Source organism: Tachypleus tridentatus, chromosome 13 (assembly GCF_004210375.1).
Source record: "Tachypleus tridentatus isolate NWPU-2018 chromosome 13, ASM421037v1, whole genome shotgun sequence".
NCBI classification, from domain to species: Eukaryota; Metazoa; Arthropoda; class Merostomata; order Xiphosura; family Limulidae; genus Tachypleus; species Tachypleus tridentatus.
This window is the reverse complement of record NC_134837.1, coordinates 187,899,597-187,911,683: the sequence shown is the minus strand read 5'-3', so window position 1 is coordinate 187,911,683 and position 12,087 is coordinate 187,899,597. Positions and strand designations below refer to the sequence as shown.

The following is a 12,087-nucleotide window of genomic DNA, read 5'->3' as shown; positions in this document are numbered from 1 at the left end:
ATTTTTAACATTGTAATCTGGTTCCATTTTTGTTTCTAAAACAGGTTGTTTAACACTGTAATGTGGTTCCAGTTTCATTTCTGAAACAGTTTATTTTACAGTGTAATCTGGTTCCAGTTTCATTTCTGAAACAGTTTATTTTACAGTGTAATCTGGTTTCAGTTTCATTTCTGAAACAGTTTATTTTACAGTGTAATCTGGTTTCAGTTTTATTTCTGAAACAGTTTATTTTACAGTGTAATCTGGTTCCAGTTTTGTTTCTGAAGCACTTATTTTAACACTGTAATCTGATGTATTTTATTTCTGAAACTGTTTAACTCTGGAATCCAGCTTCAGTTTGGTTTCTGAAACAGTTGTTTGACACTAAAATCTGGGTCAGTCTTTGCTTCTGAAATAGTTTAACACTATAAACTGTTTTCACTTTTGTTTCTGAATTTAACACAATAAACTGGTTCCATTTTTGTTTCTGAAACAGTTTTTTAACACTGTAATCTGGTTCCACTTTTGTTTCTGAAAAGTTTTTAACACTGTATTCTAGTTCCAGTTTTATTTCTGAAAAGGTTTTTAACTATAATGTGATTTCCATATTGTTTCTGAAAAGTTTTTTTAAGACTGTAATTTGGTTCCAGTTTTGTTTTTGAAGGAGTTGATTAACAGTATAATATAGTCCCAGTTTTGTTTCTGGGTTGTATCTACAGAAATACTGAATACAAGCGTGAAGAGGTTATAATATCATTTTACAGGTCACTGGTTAGGCCACATTTGGAATATCGTTTTTAGTCTTGTGCTTCTTACTTTAGGAAAGACATTGAACTGTTAGAAAGTGTTCAAAGGACGGTTGTTAGTGGTACCTGTGATGAAGGTGTTATGCGAGAAGAGGTTGAAATTTCTTATGTTTTATCTTAAAAAAGGTAGAGTTAGTGGGGATCTCATTGATGTGTTTAAAACTGTAAAGAAAATTAATAATATTGATGTATCATCTATATACATATTTGACAGTGAGAACATTAGGACTTGAGAACAGAAATATAATTATTGGTAAGGTAGGAGTCATCTTTAGTTGAGACAGTTATTTGGGTTTTTTTCACAAGGTGGTTGGTTTTTTGAATGAGTTGCTTTTAGATGTTGTAGGAACAGTAAATTTAAGTTACTTCAGAAAATGCTTGATAAGTATATGATTGTTAAGGGCTGCCTATGAGATGATTTTAAACAAATTTATTTAATAGTTTTACTTTTGAGAGAAGGACAACTGAGATAGACCAGTTGGTCCTTTGTTGTCCCAAAACACTATCTTAAGTCTATAATCCAATTTCAGTTTTTTTCTGAAGTAGAAGTTGTTTTATATATGTAAAGTTGCATATCTGAAGTGGTAGTTTTATATATGTAAAGTTGTATGTCTGAAGTGGTAGTTGTTTTATATATGTAAAGTTGTATGTCTGTAGTGGTAGTTGTTTTATATATGTAAAGTTGTATGTCTGAAGTGGTAGTTGTTTTATATATATATGTAAAGTTGTATGTCTGAAGTGGTAGTTGTTTTATATATATATGTAAAGTTGTATGTCTGAAGTGGTAGTTGTTTTATATATATATGTAAAGTTGTATGTCTGAAGTGGTAGTTGTTTTATATATATGTAAAGTTGTATGTCTGAAGTGGTAGTTGTTTTATATATATGTAAAGTTGTATGTCTGAAGTGGTAGTTGTTTTATATATATGTAAAGTTGTATATCTGAAGTGGTAGTTGTTTTATATATATGTAAAGTTGTATATCTGAAGTGGTAGTTGTTTTATATATGTAAAGTTGTATGTCTGTAGTGGTAGTTGTTTTATATATGTAAAGTTGTATGTCTGAAGTGGTAGTTGTTTTATATATATATGTAAAGTTGTATGTCTGTAGTGGTAGTTGTTTTATATATATATGTAAAGTTGTATGTCTGTAGTGGTAGTTGTTTTATATATGTAAAGTTGTATGTCTGCAGTGGTAGTTGTTTTATATATGTAAAGTTGTATGTCTGTAGTGGTAGTTGTTTTATATATGTAAAGTTGTATGTCTGAAGTGGTAGTTGTTTTTTATATATATATGTAAAGTTGTATGTCTGAAGTGGTAGTTGTTTTATATATATGTAAAGTTGTACATCTGAAGTGGTGGTAGTTTTATATATGTAAGGTTGTGCACCTGAAGTGGTGGTAGTTTTATGTATGTAAAGTTGTGCACCTGAAGTGGTGGTAGTTTTATGTATGTAAAGTTGTGCACCTGAAGTGGTGGTAGTTTTATGTATGTAAAGTTGTGCACCTGAAGTGGTGGTAGTTTTATATATGTAAAGTTGTGCACCTGAAGTGGTGGTAGTTTTATGTATGTAAAGTTGTGCACCTGAAGTGGTGGTAGTTTTATGTATGTAAAGTTGTGCACCTGAAGTGGTGGTAGTTTATGTATGTAAAGTTGTGCACCTGAAGTGGTGGTAGTTTTATATATGTAAAGTTGTGCACCTGAAGTGGTGGTAGTTTTATGTATGTAAAGTTGTGCACCTGAAGTGGTGGTAGTTTTATATATGTAAAGTTGTGCACCTGAAGTGGTGGTAGTTTTATGTATGTAAAGTTGTGCACCTGAAGTAGTAGTAGTTTTATATATGTAAAGTTGTACACCTGAAGTGGTGGTAGTTTTATATATGTAAAGTTGTACACCTGAAGTGGTGGTAGTTTTATGTATGTAAAGTTGTGCACCTGAAGTAGTAGTAGTTTTATCTATGTGAAGTTGTACATCTGAAGTAGTGTTGTTTAATTTAGTTTTCATTAGTAATATGAAACAGTGGTAGTTTGTGATGTAGAAAAGATTCAGTATTTTGTTTAAACCAATTAAATTCTATATTTTTTAAAAATTTGTTCATAGGTGTATGACTCAGAGAAAAGATAGATAAGGAAATGTAACTAATTTAATATTTAATATTGTTACATTTTGATGACATTATTTATTATTCTGTCACAGGTCAGCGATTTCATCCTTCTTTGCTTCCTGAAATGAAAGATGAAATTCTCGAGCAAGAAATTGAAAGTTATTTGACGTCAGTCACAGCTCTCTACAAACTGATGCAAGTAATAAAATATCCTGTTTTTAAAGTTCAAATAAAACTGAACTTTTTTGTTCTATGTCCTGGAAATAGAATTCCTCTTTTATTTATTCAGTTGACTAATTTTGATAGTATGTATTTATTAAAGTAACATCCTTCTTTGCTTCCTGAAATGAAAGATGAAATTCTCGAGCAAGAAATTGAAAGTTATTTGACGTCAGTCACAGCTCTCTACAAACTGATGCAAGTAATAAAATATCCTGTTTTTAAAGTTCAAATAAAACTGAACTTTTTTGTTCTATGTCCTGGAAATAGAATTCCTCTTTTATTTATTCAGTTGACTAATTTTGATAGTATGTATTTATTAAAGTAACATATTAAAGTGTATCTGCATATAAAGAAGTAAAACTAATTTTACACCCTCGGTGTGGATTACTGTACATGGTGAGGGGACCTCCCAGGGAAGGTTCTGTTCTGTTTGGTTACCTTCTCTGGGATCTAAACATCCTCCCATGTGCTTGTCATGCATGGCGACCCGTGAAGGGGAGGAGAGGATCCTGGTGGTTGAGGGGTCCAACCCTAACACACCACTTTGGCCTTGAATTCCTGTAGATGGGCAGCCTTTGGGTGGCCCCTCTTGGGTCAATCGGCTGGTCCACTTGGGCTAGAGTCAACCAAGTACCAGTGTTGGAAGTTCTCAATGGGTGTTGTGGGCATTGTGCCTGATGCTGATGTTTGGGTATAGTGCTCACGAAACCCTGGCGTTGCTGCATTGTCCTTGCATGACATTGTAGTGTGTCCCCTCGTAGGGCTCCATGGTGGGTGGGGTCAGTGGGTACCGAAATTTTTCTTTTTTCCTATGGATCCTCAAAAAATTTAAATAAAATAGTGAAAAACAGTCAATAGGTAAGCGACCACGTCTTGAAGACTCTGAGCAGCAATCTTGAACATCTATAACACAAGTACCTCATTTTCTTATATTACATTCTCTTTTAGAAAAACCTTCAGGGCAATTGTCCCCATTTTTTATTCAAAAGGGACTAGAGGGTCTTGCTGGCTCTCCAAAGTCAGTAAAGAAGCTTCGATCTGGAGACATAATAGTTGAAACATCCACGACCCAACAGAGTGAACTCCTCTTGAATTCAACGGCAATTGGGGATATACCTATTGAAGTTACTTCTCATCCTACCTTGAATTCATCACGAGGAGTTATAGTTGAGAGGGATTTGAAGAATGTCCCTGAGTCGGAGATTCTCACTGGTCTCTCCACTCAAGGAGTTTCTGTAGTGAGGTGCATCTCCAGTCGCAAAGATGGAGTTATACTGCCAACAAATACCCTCATTTTGACATTTACATCATCACGTGCACCTGCCACCATCAAGGCAGGTTATCTAATTTGCAGGGTGCAGCCATACATTCCAAACCTCCTTCGACATTTCCAATGTCAGAGGTTCGGCCACTCAGAGACATCATGTCGTGGTTCCCTGACGTGCTCGTTGTGGTGGCAAGGACCACTATGCCTAAGAATGTGACATTGACCCACATGCAATAGTTCTCATCCTTCCTACTTTTGTTCTTGCCCAAAATGGTTAGAGGAACAAGAGGTGCAGCATTTGAAAACGACTTATAACATTATTATATGACCATCTCAGACATATGATGCTGCACTTTGTTCCACAACTACAGTGGGAGTGCAGACAGATCTCTCTGTGCCTCCAAGAGAATTGTTTTCTAAACAAATGAAAAGCCTTTTGACCTCCATGGTTAAAAAGGTTGATTAATCGACTTCCACACCCATCTCTTTTCCTCCCATACATTCCAACAAACCTCAAGATCCACATCCTTCAGCTTCAAATACAGGCATTTCTTCTGATACATCTTTTTCTCCAACCCCAAGAGGCAAAACAATCATTCGTTCATGTTCTCAGTCACTGGAATCCCCTTCCAATAACAAAGACCTGCCCAATCAACCCAGGGCAGGATCCATGGAGGTTGATAGACCTCCTCCGACTAAGGACAGTAAGGAAAAAAGTCGTGGTCATAAACAGAAAGGTTCTCCAGCAACTTCGCCTAACCGTCATTAAAAATGGCCACCTTGATACAATGGAACTGTCGAAGTTTACGTTCCAATCTGGATGATATCAAAACACTGATTGCTTCCCACCATCCTGTATGTATTTCCTTACAAGAAACATTTCTAAAACCTGCTGATACAGTCACTATTCAGCAGTTTTTCTCTGTACAGAAATGACAGGCTGTGTGATGGACGAGTGCATGGATGGGTGGTACTATTGATTGATCAGCATGCCCCACCCTGTCTTTGTCACTCAACACACCCTTGGAGGCCGTAGACATCTGTGTTTCCTTGGTCATACCATCACTGTTTGTTCTCTCTACCTGTCCCCTGGAGAGATATATGATCAATCAGACCTTGATGCTCTTGTTGAACAGTTGCCCTCTGCCTTTCTACTCCTGGGGGACTTTAATGGACATCATCCCCTCTGGAGAAGTGCTGTTATTGATGGGAGGGGTCGCTCTGTAGAGCTTATGCTCTCTGATCACAACCTTTCTCTTTTCAATACTGGTTCTTCCACTTATTTTCATGCACCTAGTCAGTCATTTACTGCTATTGATCTCTCAGTTTGCTCCCCTTCATTATTCTCCCATTTTTCATGGATGGATGGCAATAATCCACTAGGCAGTGATCATTTTTCTATACTTTTGAGAGAGACTGGCCGTGGTCGATGCCACCCTACCCACGTGCCCCGATGGAAGCTGGATCAGGCAGACTGGTCCACTTTCACTGCTTTCGCAGAACTTGATCCTGCCATCGTGAATCAGCCATCAATATACGACTGTGTGGCAGAGGTAACTGGCTGTATTATACAAGCAGCTGCCCCCTGCTAGTACAGCGGTATGTCTCTGGATTTACAATGCTAAAATCAGGGGTTCGATTCCCCTCAGTGGGCTGAGCAGATAGCCCTTTGTGGCTTTGCTATATGGAAAACACATATACAAGCAGCTGCTCAGTGTATTCCTAAAACCTCAACACATTTTCCACGATATCCTCGTCCGTGGTGGAATCCTGCTTACCACTTAGCATGGAAGGCTCAAAAACGGGCCTGGGATATTTTTCGTAGATATCCAACACTTTCGAACCACGTTGCTTTCCAATGGGCCCGTGCACATGCTAGGTGGGTAAGACGTCAAAGCCAGAAGGAATCTTGGATTAAGTTCACAACTAGCATATCTTCTACCACCAGTTACAAGGTCGTATAGGACAGGATTCAAAAGGTCAGTGGGCACTACAATTCTGTCCCCCTCTCGATCTTACTCTGATGGTCAGGAGGTGGCTGATATTCGGAGCATCACTGATACTCTAGGTGAAAGCTTTTGCTGGGTATCTAGCGCTTCTGCTCATTCCTCCACCTTCTTGGCCATCAAGACTCGGGCTGAGGGTTCACCTCTTTCCTATCGAACTGACTGTCTCTTTGACTATAATTGTCCCTTTACACTGGTGGAACTGAAGATGGCCCTTTATTGGTCTGGCAGTACATCTGTTGGATCTGATGATGTACACTATGACATGCTGCACCATCTATCTCCTGCTTCTCTTGATGTCCTTCTAATTGTCTTTAACTGGATCTGGCAGGAGAATGTTTTTCCTGATGCCTGGCACCAAGCTATTATTTTACCTTTCTCTAAGCCAGGGAAAGATCCCAAGATTCCTTTAAACTACCATCCAATTGCTCTGACAAGCTGTATCTGTAAGACCTTAGAAAGGATGGTTAATGCTCGTCTTGTTTGGTTCCTCGAATCATACAACCTCCTCTTGCCCACCCAGTGTGGGTTCTGAGGATAGCACTCCACCACAGACCACCTAATTCGACTTGAAACATCAATTAGAGAAGCCTTTCTCAAACGCCAACATCTTGTATCAATATTCTTTGACATTGAGAAGGCTTATGACACAACATGGAGGTATGGCTTTTTGCAAGACCTCCATACATATGGGTTACGTGGCCATTTACCCATGTTTATTAAAAATTTTTTAATGGACAGGAGATTCCAAGTTCGTGTGGGTTCGACTCTTTCTCATTCTTTTGTACAGTAACTTGGAGTCCCTCAGGACTGTGTTTTGAATGTCACACTTTTTAGTATAAAGATAAATGTCATCACTGAACAACTCCCTCTCACTGGTGCGAATGGGCTGTATGTCGACGACTTTCACATCTCTTGTCAGTCGTCGAACATGAGATATATTGAGCGGCAACTACAAACTGCCCTCAATCGTGTACTGAAGTGAACCACGGCAAACAGCTTTAATTTTTCTCTCTCTAAAACTGTTTCCATGCACTTTTGCTGCCAATGGGGTATTCACCCTGATCCTGAACTTCATATTAGTGAAGTTTTGCTGCCATTGGTCTCTGAGACCAAATTCTTGGGGCTTATCTTTGACCGTAAGCTGACCTTTATACCACACTTAAAGCAGCTACGGGTCAAATGCACAAGAGCACTGAACATCCTCTTTGTCCTCTCTACTGCCAGTTGGGGAGCAGATCGATGTTCTATGTTAAAGATATATCGTGGTCTTATTCAATCAAAACTCGACTATGGATCAATGATCTATGGCTCTGCTTGACCCTCGACCTTAAAGATGCTGGACCCCATTCATCACCAAGGACTTCGACTCTGCACTGGGGCTTTCCGCACCTTTCCAGTTCAAAGCTTATAAGTTGAATCTCGTGAACCTTCCCTGCATTTTCGCCGTTTGCAACTATCTTTACTATATTCTTTGAACCTTCGTTCCTTACCAAAGCATCCCACCTGGGGATGTGTTTTCCTTTTGCTCCTTTTGACCTTTGCATCCAGGTGCAATTGGATGAATTGGGTCTGTCCGTGGATAACATTGCAGAATCCACAGGTCAGCCCATCCCACCATGGCTTATTACAGCCCCCAAATGTGACCTTTCTTTCAGTCATCTGAAAAAGGCACATACTCCAGATTGGAAGTAATGTCTTTTATTTAATGAACATTTTTCAAACAATCATTCCGTTCCAATTTATACAGATGGTTCCAAATCAGGTAATTCAGTGAGCTTTTCCATAGTTTGCTGCAGTTTGGTGGTTGCGCACAGAATCCCCTCTACAGCTTCTGTGTTCACTGATGAACTGTATGCCATATCTCTTGCCCTGGATCATATTGAAGCTGAGAAGTACTCCAACTGCACTATTCATACTGACTTGCTTAGTTCTCTACTGGCCCTGGAATCACTGCACGTTGGCTTACACCCTGTTCTCGCTGATATTCAAAACCGACTAGCCCATTTCTCTGCTACTTCTATTCAGTTTTCCTGGATACCATGTTGGTATTTGTGGGAATGAGCTTGCAGACATGGCAGCTAAATCTGTCTGCTCAGGCACTATCACCACTGTGCCTATTCCGTAAATGAACTATGGTCCTGCATTTGGCTCTGTTCCAGCTGGCAGTTCACTTGGAGTGAGCAATACAACAACAAGCTTTTTCAAATAAAACCCTATATTGGGCTTTGGCCACTAGCTTCCGTAAGGTTTGGAAGGAGGAAGTTGTTCTAACTAGACTACGCATTGGTCACAGTTTTTTAACTCATCATTTTCTTTTGTCTGGAACTGTTGCACCAGGGTGTAGTTTGTGTAACACTCAAATCACTGTAAGCCACATTTTACTTTCTTGCCATCGTTACAACTCTCAATGATAACACTATTTTAAACATGTTTTTTCCCAGGGTTTATCTGTAACATTGGGCAGTGTTATTGGTGATGGTGACACTGTCCACCTTGATAAAGATTTTAGTTTTTTAATGGCCATTAATCTTTTAAATCTCATTTAAGTGTTGGATATTTATTCATTACACCTTTTTAATTGTGGTTCCCTTTTCAAAGTTTCAATCTCTCTAGTTCAATTTGAAATTGGAAAATGGCCAGAACATTAAATAACTCGACACCAGGACTGGAAAGTCCAACTTCAGGTGACTAATGCTGCTGTTTGAACTACCTGTTAGTCGTCCTGGCGAGTTGTTATTACAGTTTTGCTGCATGTCTTTTAAACTTTTATTACTTTATCTTTTGGTACTGGCCATAATGACACACAACCTGGAACCAGGACTGGAAAGACCAACTTCAGGTGACTGACGGTGGTTCTAGTACTTGCCTGTTAGTCTTCTTGGTGGGTTATGATCATTACCATTCTGCTACAGGAAGTCCTTTACAACTTTATAGACTGGATGTCAACATTGGTTTTATGCAATTTTCTGTTTTTAATTGCTGTTTTGTTTTTACCTTCATTTACTTTTACAAATTTTACTAATTTACTTTACTTTTACCTTTTTACTGGACATTTGGCTACTCATTATTATGATTTTGCTATATGTCTTTTAAAACTACTATTATTTTACATTTTGATAATGGCTGCTATGACACATAACTCGGAACCAGGACTGGAAAGGCCAACTTCAGGTGACTGACGGTGGTTCTTGTACTTACCTGTTAGTCTTCCTGGCAGGTTATGATAATTACTATTATGCTAGAGAAAGTCCTTTACAACTTCTCTTACTCTGCTTTTTCTCTTAATATTGTAGACTAGATGTCAACATTGGTTTTCTGCTTTTCAATGATGTTTTATTTTACCTTCATTTCTTTTTCTATATTTTACGACATTTAATTTTGTTTCTACCTTTTTACTGGATGTTTGGTGCAGATAGCCTAGCTGCTTTGTGCCATAAAACACTAAATCAATCAATCAATCAACTAATTTTATTTCTGTAGATTTAGTAAAGAAATTTATGTGTATGGATATGTTAAAACATGCATTATGTGTTAGAAAGTGGGATGACATGTTTAATGGTTTACAGAATGACTAAGTTAACATGTTTAGTCATTTATAATTTATGTATTTTATAATATTGGTTTACAGATTGCATGGTTCAGAAATGTTTACTTGCTTCTTAAGTATATTTATATCTGTTGAAGTGCACATGCTTATGCAATTAGACTGTTAGCTGTGTATGCCTTTTGAGAACAGAAAAAAATGTGTATTGTATCTCAGAATGGCTGGTATGGGTATTAACGCTTTTATTGATAAGTAGAGAACAACGTTTTGACCTTCCTAGGTCATCTTCAACCTAGGAATTACTTTCATAGCAAAAAAGACACTTTGGCAATCAGTGATATTACAACAATTGTACAGCAAGTGGTTGGTTGCATTCTGATCATGGTTCCATGATCCCCAGCCTCCTGCTTTTGTTATTTCAGCTGATCCTGCTCCATCATTTGACAACCTTTATCAAGGCTGTTTCCAGGCCAGATTTTTCTTCTATTTCTCTTTTCTTAATGAGAGTCATGTTATATCACCTTTGTCCTTCAATGCTTGAGTTATACAAGTATGTTTGTCTTCTCTTTCTACAGATGTTTTTTGCTGAATCTTAAACTAATATATGATATGAGCTTTCATTACTTAATTTCTTCTTCTAGTTGTCCTTGTCTATACCTGTTAAGCTTCCATACAATCTATCCATTTTGCACATTTTTTTAATCACATTACACCATAACCTTATTAGCTTTACTTGGAAAATATGCCAATAACTAACTTCCCTCAGCACCAAGTTTCCTTTATCCTGCTGACCAAATCTAGAATCTACTGTTATAACAGTTGATGCTCTGGGTCAGGATTGAATCAATCTCTGTCTTATTACCTGACTTTTTTTTGTTGCTTGAGGTTTTGCTTGAAATATACAGGCCACCTTGCTACAGCCTGGCATGGCTAGGTGGTTAGGATGCTTGACTCATAATCCGATGGTCGCAGTTGAATCCTTGTCACATAAAACATATTTACACTTTCAGTTGTGAGGGGTCATTATAATGTTATGGTCAATCCCACTATTTGTTGATAAAAGAGTAGCCCAAAAGTTGGCAGTGGGTGGTGATGACTAGCTGTCTTCTATCTAGTCTTACACTGCTAAATTAGGGATGGCTAGTATAGATAGCTTTGTGCAAAATTCAGAACAAGCAAAGTACTTTGCTATATATAAACCAAAGGGTTATGCCAGTGCAATGAGTCGTGTTCTCCTTGGGAAGCAGGTCTTTTCACATCAGTATTTCTTCAATTTGGAACAGTCTGTATTTATTTCCCTTCCCACTCTGAACATTCATACTCGGCTATAATGGCTGGTTGAGTAACATTACACTTTACCCACATTCATAATACTTCAGCACCCCACAGGAGGTTCATGAACATATCTTTTACTGTATCAGCTAAATTGGGTAATCCCTGTTTCATATGTATGTGGCATCTCACTAAATGATACATCACCCCCCCAGCAGGTGGCACTTTCCTTTTTAATGCTATGTTTGTTATATATTTACCTCCTGCCTGTCTTCTCACTGTAAGGTTTCAGCTCTTTATTGTGCAGAGAGGTAAAAAATATTTCTGAAGTTAACATTTTTTTTACCTGAATATGTGTTTCATGTAGATACCCACTTCTCTCAATGCCTTTCCTCTCTAGCTTTGGTGTACTTACTTTCCCTTAAAAATAAGTCTATGTTTGAATGTTAATGTACTCAAGGTGACTATTGGAGGATGTGTCACTCTCCTATTGGTGAAGGGTTGTCGGCTAATGATAATTGCCTCATAGACTGATGCAGTATATACCTGTTAATATATGTAGAGTGCTATGGGTGAAGCTTCCCTCAAGGCTAATGGCATACACAAAAATGTTCATGGTATTGGTAACAGGTACTAGTCTCTTCAGAGTAGTGGCACAAGGTACTAGTTTCTTCATGGTAGCACTGCAAGGTACTAGTTTATTCAGGGTAGCAACACAAAGTACTCGTTCTTTGTTTTGCTGAGAGGTGAGTAACAATCTAATATACAGGCTTCCAGTTTATCCCTGAAGAAGAAAGGTCCACCATTCCAAAGTGCTTGGGTTATAGGGTTTTTATTTATTTATTATACAAGTCAGAAATGTTTAATAGTTTACAGGTTTAGTG

At 37.9% G+C, this 12,087-nt stretch overlaps 1 protein-coding gene across 1 annotated transcript in view; it reads left to right on the top strand.

Moving 5' to 3' along the window:
- The window catches only part of LOC143236412 (exocyst complex component 7-like), a 76,214-nt gene that overhangs the window by 31,635 nt on the left and 32,492 nt on the right, over positions 1-12,087 (top strand). The window contains 2 exon segments of the mRNA XM_076474674.1: positions 2,982-3,177; positions 3,214-3,310. Coding sequence (XP_076330789.1) covers positions 2,982-3,177; positions 3,214-3,310 — 293 coding nt within the window.